The 15,577-nt window shown below is 36.2% G+C and overlaps 3 protein-coding genes across 9 annotated transcripts in view; 1 reads left to right on the top strand and 2 right to left on the bottom strand.

Annotated features, from left to right (window-relative positions):
- Positions 1–135: 135 nt before the first annotated feature.
- AK6 (adenylate kinase 6) lies at positions 136–13,219 on the bottom strand. 4 transcript variants are annotated; one of them, XM_016122208.2, is made up of 5 exons: positions 13,109–13,219; positions 10,889–10,981; positions 3,902–3,960; positions 3,647–3,792; positions 136–1,273 (listed from the first exon to the last, which is right to left on the bottom strand). In XM_016122208.2, exons 1-5 carry the CDS (start codon positions 13,131–13,133, stop codon positions 1,081–1,083), a joined length of 516 nt encoding a protein of 171 aa, XP_015977694.1. In that variant the 5' UTR covers positions 13,134–13,219; the 3' UTR covers positions 136–1,080. The 4 variants fall into 4 exon arrangements, with proteins under 4 accessions (XP_015977694.1, XP_015977691.1, XP_015977693.1 ...); XM_016122205.2 differs by lacking the exon at positions 13,109–13,219 and adding an exon at positions 12,886–13,101; XM_016122207.2 differs by lacking the exon at positions 13,109–13,219 and adding an exon at positions 12,917–13,031.
- TAF9 (TATA-box binding protein associated factor 9) lies at positions 8,558–12,995 on the bottom strand. The gene is made up of 3 exons (XM_016122203.2): positions 12,917–12,995; positions 10,889–10,981; positions 8,558–10,110 (listed from the first exon to the last, which is right to left on the bottom strand). Exon 3 carries the CDS (start codon positions 10,091–10,093, stop codon positions 9,296–9,298), a length of 798 nt encoding a protein of 265 aa, XP_015977689.1. The 5' UTR covers positions 10,094–10,110; positions 10,889–10,981; positions 12,917–12,995; the 3' UTR covers positions 8,558–9,295.
- An 8-nt stretch (positions 13,220–13,227) lies between the features above and the next one.
- RAD17 (RAD17 checkpoint clamp loader component) overlaps positions 13,228–15,577 on the top strand; it is a 35,461-nt gene continuing 33,111 nt past the window's right edge. For 2 of the 4 annotated variants that reach the window (XM_036225556.1, XM_036225559.1), the window contains exons 1-3: positions 13,228–13,398; positions 13,688–13,728; positions 14,615–14,718. In XM_036225556.1, the coding sequence (XP_036081449.1) occupies positions 13,256–13,398; positions 13,688–13,728; positions 14,615–14,718 (288 nt within the window). In that variant the 5' untranslated portion in view covers positions 13,228–13,255. Of the gene's footprint in view, positions 13,399–13,687; positions 13,729–14,614; positions 14,719–15,577 lie in introns of those variants that run through there. The other 2 variants (XM_036225557.1, XM_036225558.1) reach the window with 2 other exon arrangements.

Here is a 15,577-nt window from a genome sequence, read left to right as displayed (position 1 = left end):
AGAATAAATAAAATGCAGTATAGCCATGCAGTGGAATGTTATTTCACCATAACAAGGAATAGGGTGCCAATACGGGCTACATGGATGACCTTGAATACATTGAATACTAAATGAAAGAAGCCAGACACAAAAGGCCACATTATTGCATGATTCCATTTATATGAAATGTCCAGAATATACAAATCCATATCGACAAAGTTGATTATTGATTGCAAGGGGCTGGGAGAAGGGAAGAATGAGAAGGGACTGCTAATGGGTATGGGATTTCTTTTCGGTGGGGTGATGAAAATGTTACAGAATTACAGTGCTGTTGGTTGCACAGTCTTGTGAATATAAAAACCAGTGGATTGTATACTTTAAAATGGTTAATTTTATATGTGAATTGTATTTTAATTTTTTAAAAAATAGGGAGGTCTGTAGGTTCTGAGGTGGTATAATCTCCAAAATATATTAAATGAAAAAAGAAAATACAGAACAGTTTACATGGTATGCTATGCTATCATATGCTTAAAAAAAAAAGTACACACACAATGCACTTAGCAGGCACATAAAATCTCTGAAGACATATAGGTAACATTTCCTAAAGGGAGAGGTTCTGGGATGGCTAAAGAACAAGGGTGGCCTGTAAGGAAAATTTACCTTCCATGTATACCCTTTTGTACCTTTTGAATTTTACACAGTGTACATGTACTACCATTTCCTTTTTTCTAAAAGAAGAAATAAAAATGGAACACTCCAATGCTTTATCTGTAGACTTTAGTTTTATTTTAAGAGATCATCTTCATTTTCTTCTATGATAAACTTAGAAGATATCTATCCACTCATTTGGTCAGACTTATATATTCTTTAGCAACTGAAGCATTAAATGATGAGACCTTTTATTCTCAATCTGTAATATATTCATTATACTTAAGAGTGTTTAGCTTTCTCATGGAGAAAAAAAAAACAAACAGAAACCTTTATACTATCCACCTACTAGTTCTGTAGCACAATTTTAATTTAAAAGTTTTACTGGTAATCAGACAATTTATATGATGTGAGAAATATCAAGAGTGATTACAAAGTGGCCAATCTTGTAAATCAAGAGCTATGATCTTTGACCCATTGCTCAATCCATTTCAATATCTGACTGATATTATTCTCTAGATCTTCTGGTTTATTGCTGGGCAGCTGATGCACTATTTCTTCTTTGTAGGATGCTAATGCTTCTTCATAAAGAACTTGAAAAATTTCACACTGAACATTATCTTTTAGTTTCTTCTCATTATAACCCCTAGAAGTAGTCAAGAGAAAGATATAAAATGTAAATTGAATGGCAAAAACTGGAATTTTACAAACATACCAGAATCCTGACAATTTTGAATACATGAAAAACACACAAAAATACTTCGTGTAGTTTCTTTTCCTATAGAAAAAAGATTGGCACCTAAAATTTGAGACTTTTTTTGACAAGAGGGTTAAACTAAGGACTAGTGTTTAGGTTTGTCCAAAAATGTTTTTCCCCACAATTTGTCAGCCAGTCAGTTAACAAACATATCTACCTATTTCAAGCCAAATTCAGAGCTATAAGATAAATAAGAAGTCTATAGTTACGGTCCTAGGTTTCAAAAGAATTAGAAGAGTTTAGATATAGACAGATAAAATAAATGGCTGACATACAATAAAATAAAATGCATATGATTGGAATACCATATTCTAATTGGGTACTTGATAACACAGATGGATCTTTACCAATTCCAAAGACACTGAAAAAAAAAATAACTTAGGTACTCTTTAGGCAAATATGTAAATTAGCCAACCAACTAGCTTGGGAAAATATAAAGAAAATTCAAACTTGAATTTTTAAACCTTGTAACAATCAAAATTAAATTGAACTATTTAAAAGGTGATTAACTATGAAAAACCCATAGAATGGGGAAAAATTTTGGCAAATCATTATTCCATATGATGGAAATTTATTTGATAATAAAAAGGAATGAAGTACTGGTGCATGTTGATAACACAGATGAAATCTGAAAACACTGTGCTATGTGACAGAAGCCAAACACAAAAGACTACATATTGTATGATTTCATTTATATGAAATGTCTAGAATTGGCAAATTTACAGAGACAGAAAGTAAATTACTGGTGGCCTAGGGCTGGAGGACTAAAGAGAAATGGAGAATGACTGCTACAGGGTATAGGAATATTTTTGTGGGTGGGGGGAGGGTGAGCATTTTCTAAAATTGTAGTAATGGATACACACCTCTGTGAATATACTAAAAATTACTGAATTGTATACTTCAATGGATGAATTGTATGGAATGCAAATTTTTCTTAAAAGGTGATTACCTTGTAATTTTTCAATAGTTAAAAACAAGACTAGTTCTCTCATAGTCAGTCTTCGGCCATTTACAAAAAACGGCAATTTTTAAATAGAATTTTAAATTGACTTGTTTGAAGAAAAGCATATATGCCATATGATCATTATTACTTCTCTGTTCAAATACTTTTAATGGCTTTTCATTGCCTAAAGAAAAATGATTAAAGTTTTAGGTCTAGCTCCAACCTAACTTTGCTAGTATGTTTTCTACTATACTCTTTTGTTCAAGGATTTTGCAGGTGTCCTATCCAGCGGTGGTTAGACAGCGCTGACTATAGTCAGTGAGAAACACAAATTCTGAACCTCAGACAGCCTTTTACATTCCTCTTAGAATTCCTATTGTCTCAAAGATTGAATTAAAAAAACAGTGAAAAAATGTTTTCCCTAAAAATTTCTGTGACAACATGGATAGACATAGAGGATATTATGCCAAGAGAAATAAGTCAGACAGAGAAAGAGAAATATCATATATTTCATTTGTATGTGGCGTCTAAACAACAAAATAAATGAACGAAACAGAAATAGACTCATAGATAGAGAACAAATTGGTGATTGCCAGATGAGAGGGGGTTGTGGGGCTGAATGAAAAAGGTGAAGGGATTAAGAAGTACAAATTGGTAGTTACGAAATAGTCATGAGGATGTAGAGGAAAGCAGAGGAAATATAGTCAATAATGTTGCAATAGCTATATATAGAGCCAGGTGGCTACTAGACTAATTGCGGGGATCATTTCATAAATTATATAAATGTCTAATCACTATGTTGTACACTTGCATATAAAATATTGAATGTCAACTCTAATTGAAAAAAATTTTTTTTTTAATTTCTTTTTGGTTATTCTGGATTAAGTGTGACATACTCTTGGAGGGACTAACTCAAATATGTTAAAAGTTGCAAAATGTCAATTTTTTTTAGTTTTTCATAAGCTTTTCCATTCCTATTGTGAGGATAATTTGGATAATGTTCATTCAATAGGTAAGAATATGTTATTGGGTTGGCTGTTTTTCTAGCAAGGTTTTACATTAAGGAAAAAGCATGACTGAATAGGGTTGCTAAATAGTACATTCTACCGAATCAAACTGTCAGTCAGGGTATTCATCTACATGGTTATAAATTACTGCCTGTGTGATACAACCCTTCTTCTTTTAGATTCAGAATGTTGGTAGCATGCAAATCTGGTTTACAGCTACAGAACAAATGAAGTAGTCACAATGGCCAATTTCAAGAACCTGAATAAAAGTTTATATTATACTTTAAGAATTCAATGTTTTCCCTTTCTTACCTTGTTTCAAGTCTTTTGTACAATATACTGTTATCTGTTTTCAATACAAAAACTATGTGAAACCAGCGTTCAGGAAAGAAATCACAACCATGATAATCAACAATAACTCCACCTTCACTCATTTGGTTTTCTAGCTCATCAACTACCTATAAGCAAGGGGGAAGAAAAAAAGATGAATGCTCCTTTAAAAAAAACTGATGTCAACTTTTCTATTAAATTTTTAAAATGTGTACTTTATTTAAAAATTGTACTTACTCTGTCTTCATCTAAAATGGGACAGTCATACTCTTCATCATAGCCATCATATAACTGCCCTGAAAGAGATTTACATTGGCTTGTTAAAGTAGTATTTTCTAAGTAACTTTCAGTAATTTTCAATTAATTCTAGACTTCAGGAAGGGAAATGTATCACCAATTACTCTTTTAGAGACAAGAGAGGGCACTAACACGAGATGTCACATGGACAACAAATATAAAGAACAGTAATGATTATAATTTTTTGTTGGGAAACCTGGATAGTGACATATCTGTAACTGTTTATCAAAATTAAAACTAAAGAATGAATAATAGACAATTTAGAATTTATGGGGTTATTAGAAGAGAATCGCATTATTTTTGGTGACCTATAGATTAATGGGAAGAGGGGTCACATGGATACACTCTCACACACATTAACAGGAGATTAAGTTCCAAACTTATTAGGTTGAGGATATGAAACTTATTAAAAACAAGTTCTTGATTCCAGAAATTAACCCTCTTGTCACTGAGGTCACATCTTTATGAGGTTTGAGGAAGGAAGTGGAGTCAGTACCCAGATGATCTGAAATAATATCTTTACTTCTCAATCTTCAGCATCCCCCAAAGCCAAGTGTTAAAAGTCTTATTTCAGAAGGCAAAACAAGGATGATGGGCGGTTGTAAAGAAGATTTAAACCTAACATAACTTTCCAATGAGTCAAAGCTGCCTTTCAAAGTGAGTCTTACGTAAGAGGGTGAGATATACCAACCCTACCCTCACCTGAATCACTAGGAGGTATGTAATAAGGCAGGCTAAGATCATCTGTTTAGCCATCTCTAGGAATATGCTTCCCACCTCTTCCCCTTAATATTTTGGCACAGGTTGAAATTAGGTTAAAATGAGCATGAATTCAAAAGTAATATTAAAGGGTAGTCCTGAGGGTTAGTGGAAGGCCAGAAGCAGTTTTAATTCTCTGTCTTACCTGGAGCATCTGTGGACTGATTCTGGGCATATAAGCCACTCAGCTCTATAGACCCCTAATGTGGCCTCTGCCCAGTACTATGTAGAATAGACTAAGTAGTAACACAGTAAATGCTTATGATATAAGTAATAAAATATAAAAAGAAGAATTCAAAGTTGTCTGCAATAGGGACAAAGATTAGAAGAAAAACAAAAGATGGAAATAAATTAGGATTTGGAGCAATTTTTCTGTGTATTATTTTTACAAAACTCTTTTTTTATATAATGCCACAAAATCTATGAATACCTACAGCTGATTCTGTACTGTGTGGGAGTCTGGAGTAGACAAATGCTGAGGTACCTTTATATTTTAAAACCTTGACTCTTAGAAGACTAGGGAAATTTTTAAAAATATATGCTGTCTATAATAGAGACAACTATTGTTACATTTTTAGAATTAAAGTCTATACTGCAATGCTGAAATGCAGGACTTGTTAAATCTTGTTAATGTTTTAATAAAATAGTGTAATCCAAGCTTTCACGCATTCATTTCAAAAAACATTTATCGAATACCATATACCAATGTCTTAAGGGTAATGAGGACATAATAGTGAACAAAATAACCAGTAAAACAAATCAGTCTTTCCCTTAGAGTGTTTACAATAAAATGAGAGAGGATAGACGACATGGAAATTATACAGTATTTTTTAATGGTATGGTTCATGGTGCTATGGGAAATATAAAATGGACACCTATTATGTTAGGAACATAAACATGGGATATTATGGGAGGCTTCCTGCAGGAAACTTGAAGCAGTTAGCTAAGGAAAAAAAAAGGAAGACTATTCTCAACAGAAAACAAGATATTCAAAGGCAGAGAGACTAGGGAAGTTAGGCTCTTCTCTTTCAAAGGAGGGAGTCTTTCAGAATAGTTAAGAAATTAGGTGCTAAGGAGTCAGGTAAACTGAAGCTAGGTCAAAAAGGGCTTTGAGAGCTGCATTGAGTTTAGACTTTATCCTAAGGCAAAGGAAAACAGTTAAAGCATTTTAAGCATGAAATATGATTGATTTCAAAATTTTAAAAATCATTTTGCTTTGTGAGAACAAGTTGGAAGGAAGCAAATCCAGAAGCATAGATAGCATATCAAGGCTACTGAATTTTAGGTGAGTGATGATTGTACCACAGGAAATGGGAAGAAATAGATTCTAAACTTCATTTCAAATTTCAAAAAATAGACATTTGTACTTTAGAAAATTTCAATTAGAGGTCAAATTTATAGTCTATTCACAGGATCTTATTCTAGCAAAGATGAATAGGCTTGCTTTGATTAAATTACCAAAAGCTTAAAAAATTATTCAATTTTCTTGTTTATTTAAAAACATATTACATGCAGAATAATTGATTGTGGAGCCAGAGTTACAAGGTTAAGTTCTTACTTTAAAAGACCTTCCTAGCCGTTAGTCAAGCTGTATCATGTTTTAACTGCCATCCTAGAATTCGTATACTCATGTGAAAGCTGTCCTTTAAAGATATTGGGATGCTGATTATGTTTTGATGCTATTGCTAATATTTGACATTTTCAGATTTTTTTTCTTTGGAAACATATTTACCACATATACTTCAATCCAACAAGAAGCCTTTAACTGTAATGCAATCCGTACAAAAAGTTAATTGGTTTAGGATGGAGAGCTTTGGTATCTGGCCTTCAAAGAGCAATGAATTCTTAGAGAAATTGGCACCAAAGTGTGACAAGGGTGTATCTACAGGTAAGGGAATGGCATACATAAAGACGTGGAAGTGAAAAATTCTCAGTGTATATGAGGAATAGTGCGCTGTGGGAAGACTGTAGGGGACATAGGAGAGTGATTGCAGGTTAAGGATGAAGGTAGACTGTGACCAGTTCATAATCTCCTATATTTCACTGAGGAGGATGGACTTAATCAGCACAAAGTTCCAGTCATGTTATTCCTGCTTTTTTTAAAGGACACAATGGGGTAGACGAGGGAGGGAAGAGATACTATAGGTAGGAGACTCGGCACAAATGGTCTTGAGAACTGGATAGGGGTATCAGAGAAACACGGCGCCAATAGTCTTAGGAATGGGATAGTGGTCCACAGGAATTTTTCAGATGAACTATCAGGATTTAAAGGGCAAATGGATCTGTCTAGTGTATCAATGTGTTTCTGTGTGTGGGGGATAGGAATGTACTTTTTAAACATTAATTTGGAGATGTCTGGGAACTATCCAGATGGTTACATTTAGGTGTCTAGAAATTGGATTAAGTTTTAATTATAAATTTAACAGTCATCAGCAAAAAGGTGACTAGTTCTAAGTGAATGAAATTACTATAGGGAAGGGCAGAATTACAAGATGGTGGCAGTGAAATCAAATGCAAAGACTGCAAAAGTGTAGGAGAGGCCAATGGAGAAGTTAGTTGCAAAGGCTTCCAGTGGAAGGAAAAAATGGGACACAAAAGAGGTGAGAGCGGAGATGGCAAACTTTTGGAAAGGGTCAGTTAGAAAACACTTCAGGCTTTGTGAGCTAGTCTTTGGCTAGTGGTTCTTATCAAAACAGCAGCAGTTTGCCAGCCCCTAGGTTAGAAACAGAAAAGATTTTAATGTGAGGGTCCATCTATACTTTACAATTTACCTCTTCTATTTGAAATGGATCCGATGTCAATGTAATACTTTGTTGAGATCTACAGGCATCCTGGGGTTAGGAACAGAGGCTTCAGCCTGATCAACTGGTGGCAGGAAAATTAAGGATGCTGCTAAATGTCATTATATGATTGCATATGAGAAAGGATATTAAGTGAGGAGGTATCTGAGGACTGGAAGAACATGGTAAGGAAAGCATTCTTAATCACGCCATGTTAATGACTCCTAATAGTTTTATTAACCTTAATTCCCCAACTAATTTTTTTCCTGTCTTGGTTCCAAATGGCATAAGGATGGTCTCTTACAAATATAGTTGACCCTTGAACAATGTGGAATTAGGGGCACCAACCTCCTGAAAAGTCAAACATTTGTGTATAACTACAGTTGGCCTTCCACATACATGGATTCCACATACATGGAGTTGAACTGCACAAATCAACTGAAATATGTCTCCTGAAAAGCAAAATCACCCCTAGCTAAAGAACACTGATTTATAGGTGATTGCATGGTTTCCTTTAAAGTAGTATCACCATTTGCAAAAAAAAGAGGCTGAATGTCTCAAGAATATTTTCTAGAGAGTCTCAAGTATATTCAAATGATATCCAAGGAAAAAAAAAATCAAGTACATTATGAGAAACATTAAAAAGTACCTCATGTAACATGTCAAGTCAGACCAGAAATCCTTTATCTGGCAATGCAGGATGGGGAAAATCACTTTTCCTTTAAGGCTTAAATTCCACCTCAATAAATACAAAGAGGATAGGTGAGACTATACACCACATAGCTGGCTAAAATGGTATGAATACACAAATACATGTAGGAGAGGATCCCATGGACTAGTGTTACTGTTCGTTGCAATGTTACTTATGGTAGATTATATAGCAACCTCATTAAGTTTAGAAGTGTTAAACTGAGTGGGTGATTTTGGACTGGAAGATATGACTGTCTGTATGTGACTGAAATCACTTGACAAAAACAATAGAGTTCAACAGGCAAAGAAACAAAACCAGATTTCATAAAAGTATAAAATGGAAACTGAGTAGACATACAAGAGCAAATAAAGACCTAAGTTTTATTAACTGTGACTTAAATGCCTAACCTGGATTAAAAATATGAGCATGATAGTGATTTACAGTATCAAGTAAAGATGCAGAAAATTGACCTGCAAAAGGTAATGCTAGAAAAAAACATTTTTAGAATTTTAAAGTGGGGAGATACTGAGACACATCAAGGGTTTAAATATAACCAAAGGGATAGAAAATAGGACCTAAGAAGAAATTGAACAATTCAGGAAAATACAAAGAGATGAGGATTCACTATGAATAAAAATCCTGACCAAATGGTCTCTCCAAAAAACAGACATGATTACACTTCAGCAAGTTGACAAAATGAACCATAAGAGTGACTTATACATCAGAGATCATACTATGATTTAAATATCTGAAGACACTAAAGGTGACACTCTAGTGGTAATAAAAAGACTACAACAATTTCATATTGTTGCAACTGTTATTCCTGTTGCTGATGGAGAAAATTGTTTCCATAAACAATCGCCAAAGTACCAACATCAAAGTGAAGAATGACAACTTTATTTTTCACAATTAAGGGCCGATGAAAAACCATTATGAATCCCGTTATAGAAAATCCAACATCTCAATTTAAAAGTATGGTAACTATACTCATTAAATACTATTTCACTTTTCTAAAACACAACTTGAAAACATCCAGCATGCATGTTTAATCTCAGTACAGTGGATTCAAGACCAAGTATACATGTTACATGCATCAAGGCTAGATTACAAATTATCATAGTCATCATCATCGTCGTCGTCATCATCGTCATCATCATCACGCTTTCTTTTCAATGCATTTGATGATTCATTGGCAGTATTTTGTGATGACACCATGTTAGTGGTGATAAGAATGTTTTTGGACCCAATTAATGATGGATTAATCAGGACATTCTGAACTGCTGATGTTGCAGGAATTGATGCTTTTACAGCTGGGGACTGCGAAGTGGGCATCTGTACTGTAAACCTTTGCCCCGTGAGGGACATTGGAGTCCCTACTTTAGTTGAAACAGACATGGTTTGTGGGGTTGGTGTGCCAAGTGTGGGAGTACTTGGTCTGCTAGTAACTGAACCAACACTCAGCCGTGGAACAGTTATTCTTCCCGCGGAAGTAGATGCCTTTTTTTGTAAAGACTTAAGTCTATAGTTTGGAGCAGTCAAGCAGTATCTATCAGGTGGCAATCTAGGGCCTGAATATGGCTTGATCAATGGCAAAGGGGTTTGATTTCTTTGCCTTGCAATATCTAATAAAAAATCTCTTGGGGGAGGAGAGGTAAAAGACTGGTCAGCACGACACTGGATTGCCAATCGCACATCATCTGCATCAACAGTAGCTTTCTTAGCATGGCTTGAATAAATTTTTGCATCATCTAGTATTGTGGTCACATATCGGAAGGCAAACTCCAACATCTGATTTATAACTCTTGGCTCATATTCTGTAATCCCCATATCCTTCAGGATTTGTGCCATCATCTGTGCATCTTTCGGCATGCTCTTGGGAGAAGCCATCTTGCCAGACTCCATGATATCCGGTGATCAGACTTAGGTCATTTGAAAAAAATATGTACATTAGGTCAAACCTGAAATAGTTACTTTAGTAGCGACTGTCGGGAACGTTAAAAAATTTAAATATATGCTAAATTTTTAAAAAATATATTTAAATTTAAAAAATCTATGTTTAATCTTTTTAATTTTAATGAGGCACACTTAAAGTTCCTTTTACTGAAATTTATTAAGTTTCTACCCTGTAGAAATCATTGCAGAATATAAAAAGATAAAAACAGAATAAGAGAGTGATAGATGATGAGAGAAAACAGGGAAAAAGAAGTAAAAAACATGTATCATTTTAGAATATGTGCAGTTCTGTGCAAACAAGCAACTATCAAATAAATATGTAAAAATACCATAGAGCAGTTATGTCCTACCTACTGTCTGTTTTCAAAATAATCTGTCCTTTCAGTGAGATCAATATAATCACTGTCTCCATAGATATACTAAGCACCACCCAAACCTTTGTTGTTCAAAACATTCTCCCTCTGCCTCATATTCAGATTATATAAATCCAATCTCTTAATGGAAACCTTCTCAATCATTACTGACCACAAGAACTGCTAGCCAATTGTGGGGGCAATGTAATGGTCAAAATAACCAGGATATGGCTTTAGACACTTAATACTTTCTACTTCTGTGGGTCCCCAAAAGAGCATAAATTTCTTAATAGCAATTTTTCTCTGCTTTTTGTATCCTCTCACAGTACACTACTAATACTCCATTCTCTCTCTCTCTGAAAATAAATTTAATAACAAAAATGTCCCTTACCTTCTCGAGCTAAATCACCCACATTAACGTATTTCAGTCCTGATCTTGTTGCAAGTTCTTTGCCTAGCGTGGTTTTTCCAACCCCTGGTGTACCTGGAAAACAAGCCACAGAAAAATACTGTTCAACAAATACTTATTAGACTTTAGCTACCTATCTGCCCTTCTTAAAGTTCTTAGCAACTAAGATGGAACGCTTCCTAATTAGCAATCCTAATGCATATTAACATACGGCATGACCTAATCAAGACCTGTTGGATGTCAGAATCTCATCCAGTGTATCTGATTCTATCAGGAGTGGGGCTTACATGATTCTGATGCCAATTTGCAGACTGCTTGCCAACACTATGGAAATTCCCAGAGTAAAACTAACCATCTCACATAAATTAATATCATCATTTGCTTTAATTTTTTAAAAACCAATTTCGTGAAAACAATTTAAGCAATATAAAAGACAACTCTCATTTCCACTATTGACCCCCCATACTCTTCCTTAGAGGCAACCACTGTAAACCAATTTCTTATGTATCTTTCCAACAAAGTCCTCTGCGTATGTGTTTATGTATACATTCATGTAAATGTATACATGATGGCACACTAGACATGTATGTGTGTACGTACATACATATTAGAGGCATATATATACACTTTTACATAAATGGCAATGCTATACTGTGAAAGGCATTTGTATTATAAACGTTTGTAGACATTGTTCATTTTTTCGTTTTCCTTTTTAAATATCAATTATATTTCAAGACAAATAAAGGCATAATTTTCAGCTGTTCAGGGTTAATGCCACTGAAATAATAAAACCTGATCATTACAATCCAAGATAACAGGGACGAATCAAGCCTCCATATTCAAGACAATAACATTTACCTCAAGTCTACTATAATACACCAAGTTTGAACCCTGGACTCACCACGTTTTCGATAACGTGCTCACATTTAGATTTCTAACAACATTGAAATTTTAAAAATGGCTTAATATTACAAAATAGGACAGTCTGACCCAAACGATTCAGATGTTGTAAAATCTTCCCCTTAAGTAATCTTAAAGTCTAAATACTAATTTGTTGAGAGGCTAATCTACAACTCTCAGAAACTGAAAGGAATTGTGAGCCACCAACAAGTTTATGTTTTGTTAGATAATAACTTTATGGCTTTGTTTCCACAAAGAGTGTTTTAATCTTTCCGTGTTGCAATAGCACTACGCCCAATAGATTTTTACACGAATGTTCTAAGATGCTACTAACTGCTACAATTTAACAAATATTTTCAGAGTTAAATGATCAACAATAATATCCTTTAAAGTCGTTGTGATGTATTTTGGTACCCTTTATATATAACGGGCTCCCTGAGTGTGGATCCAAAGATCAAGAAAGGCCCCTGCGGGATCTTTACAGCATCCTTACACCAGAAGCGAATAGAAGTGCTCAGCAGATGGCCTTTTCTTCTTGGAAGAAAAAAAAGCCTGTGAAGCCAACTCGACAAACACATACAGCAAATGAATCACCGTATGCCACAAACATTCGAACACTTTTACCGAAATCTACTAAGAAAAAAAATGAACGACGGACCAGGAAGGCCTAAGGACTAAAGTATCCACCATTAACAGACCTGCTAAGGGCCAGGCAGGCACTATCTTACATGATCTCGCTAAAAGGCAGACAATTCTGCTTTTACAAGAAGAATCAACATTCAGTTTATAAACAAAAAACCAAACTCAGACAGATTAGGCAGCTTGCCGGAAAGGGGAGCTGGATTCTCTAGCTCTCCACCTCACCGAGCAACCTCTGGCCAACAAAGTTAACGCTCCGCGTCCCCTCCCCCCGCCTCCCGCAACGGTCACGAGGGCCGGGTCTCGAGGCCCGCACAAACTGCCACTCCTCCAGGCCCTCGACTAGCTTTTAAACAGAACACAGAGTGCCAGACCGCGCCCCCACCCCCACTTCGGGGGCCCGAAGCCCCAGAGCACTCGGTGTCCTTGGCCTGCCCCACCGTCCAGCCCCAACTCGCCGCGCGCCCTGACCGGTGAGCAGGATATTCGGAAGCAACATAGTCCTCTCCGCGACGGCTCTGGGAACCTCGGCACACGCGCTCTAAGCACAATAGGGAGGAGCCGGAAGGCGGGCGACGGCGAGCGCCTGTGGGCTCGCGGTCCTCCAGGCCCAGCGCGGTGTTCGCAGCCCATCTCCGCTTTCTAGTACCGCCCAATGGTTACCTGGCCTTCTATGACACGATTTCATCGCACGGTCCGAGGCAGGGACATAGGTCGGGTCCGCGATTCGGGTCAGGCAGAGCGCTGGATGCCTAAGTCACTCGCTCCTTTGGCTGCTCCCGCCCTTCGGGTCGTGTCGCGGAAGCGCCGATGGGTCCGAAAGGTCCCCGGGAGGCGGGACCTCCGCAAGGCTCGGCGCTGAGCCGGGGTAGGGCCGGTGGCTGCCTTCCGACCTGGAGCCCGTCCTGGGCGCCTTCGCTCCTCCGCCCACGAGGGCATGCAGCTACCGGCAAGTAAGGCCGTCGTGGATGCGGCCGCGGTATATGTGTGTCCTAGAGACTTGAGACTACGCCTTTTGGCCTCACGTCGCTCCTCCTCCCGACCTGCCCATCCTACTTGGGGATGAGAGGGGTGGGGAGCCGACGCGTGCGAGCCTCTCTCGTCTCTCCACTGATTAGCAGCGTTCCATTGCACGACTATCTGAGATTAGTATCCCCTGTACAGTGTGCAGTGTGTAGGGTGGTGGTGGGTCTGCTAGAGATATTCTCGAAGGTGCCGTCTACCTCTGACGTTTCTTTTCAGGAACCTGGCATCAAGGACAGTTAACCTGCTATTTAAAGGAGGTAATTGTTAGTCTTGTTTTTGAAAGACTCCTGACCGTAACACCAGTCCGCGCCTTTCGTTTCTACCTGCCAGCTATGTTTACCCAAATACGTGTATTTTCCCGTTTATGTACCTCTTTGAAACTCCAAAGCAAAAACCTCTCTAATCGTGAATAATTTGTACGTGTATGTGTACGATTTGTTTCCTAGTGTGTGGAAGTATTTGCACATTATATGTGCCTCCAAACTATTTAAAAAGGTCCAATATATCTTTCAATTTATAAGTCCATAGATCTTTAAAAAAAACTTCCCCCTGGCCGAATTGAAATCGATGAATTTACTAGTTTGTGTAAACACTGAAGAATTAGGAAAGTCGGAAAATAGTCTCGCTCCAAAATTTCCTAATATGTTCAGATAAGAAAAACAGTTATAGGAAAATTTACAATAAGATGTAGAGTCTTTGTCCAAAATGAATGATCAGTCTGAATTCATTGTATAGTCGCGTTTTGGGGTTTTTTGTTTTTTGGAAATTTTGGTAATGGAAAACTGCAATTGTAATTCAAAATGAGGGAAATTTTAATTTTCTACATAAAAACTGCACAAATAAAATGGTGTCATTCTTAATTACAAAATTTGGGTATAGAAATACGTGATTTTTTTGTTTTCTTTGGTTATCGACTTCATATGAAATACTTTACATTTGTTACACCATACATTATTTGACACAGATATAATCATTAAAATTAAAATTTGTTTTAGCATTTTGACTCTGGATTCACCTATGTTTACTATGTTCCCTTTCACTGGTCTTGAGCCTTAACTTTATTATGCTATTGATTATATCATATATATTAATTTTTGTATTTCTGTTTTACCGTTTTTCTTAATTGAGAATTTTTTTCTCTAGGTGAATTATACTTTAATGTACTACAGGTTGTATACTATCGATGGGAACTATTAAAGTCTATAATGTCAAAAACTTTTCTTAGACGAAAGGAATCTTCTACAAAGGTATGATACCCTAAAATGGCCCTGTAATCATTGCCCAAAAGAATTAAAATTTTTGTACATGTTCTTAATGATTTATTGCTGCTCTCAAAGTAATGGTTCCCGTGTCTGTTGTAATTAGTGATCTAAAAAGTCTAATGACAAGTTATGAAACATCCGTACACCAGAAATACAGCTTTAATTTTGAAAAATTGTTTACAATCCCAATCACAAAGAAAGGACTGAAAACTCTTTAATGAAAGAGCAGTAGAAGAAAGAAATGTATGAGTTCTAGTTTGTTAAAGCTTAACAATAGCCCTTATCTCTTAGAAATCATGTGGTTCAATGTGCCAGTTCTCAGCATGTTTAGGGGATAGACAAGAATGAGGATCAGCCTCATACTCATATGCAAAGTAACTGTTTTCCTAGTGGTTGATCAGATTTTTCTCACATCTTAAGTAAATTATTTAACTTTACTGGTTCTCTCCCCCCCTTTTTTTTCACATTTATGCAAGAAATAAAACTGCAAAATGTGTAAGTAACATAGATCAGAATTGCTATCAAAAATTTTACTAGACATAATATTTTTATATACTCTTAAAAACTGAGGAAAGGGGCCAAAATTATGGTAATACTGACAGTCTCTTGAAGAGAAGGAAATGAATTGGATTGCTATGACTCAAGTTTTTTCCCAGAGGTTTTCAGTTCTTTACCTACTACTAATAATATTCCTAACCCTCATCCTTAAAAGAGGAATGAATATAATCAAGTCATATATACAAATTATGGCATCAGAATTCTTAGACTACATCTTCACAAAGTCTTAAAGCTGTTAGGGATAATTCGAATGTATGAAATGTAATGTATTAACGTGGTCAAGGCA

The sequence above is a fragment of the Rousettus aegyptiacus genome, unplaced genomic scaffold (genome assembly GCF_014176215.1).
Source record: "Rousettus aegyptiacus isolate mRouAeg1 unplaced genomic scaffold, mRouAeg1.p scaffold_m13_p_8, whole genome shotgun sequence".
NCBI lineage: Eukaryota > Metazoa > Chordata > Mammalia > Chiroptera > Pteropodidae > Rousettus > Rousettus aegyptiacus.
The sequence above is the reverse complement of the archived record's forward strand: the minus strand, read 5'-3'. Positions and strand labels throughout refer to the sequence as shown.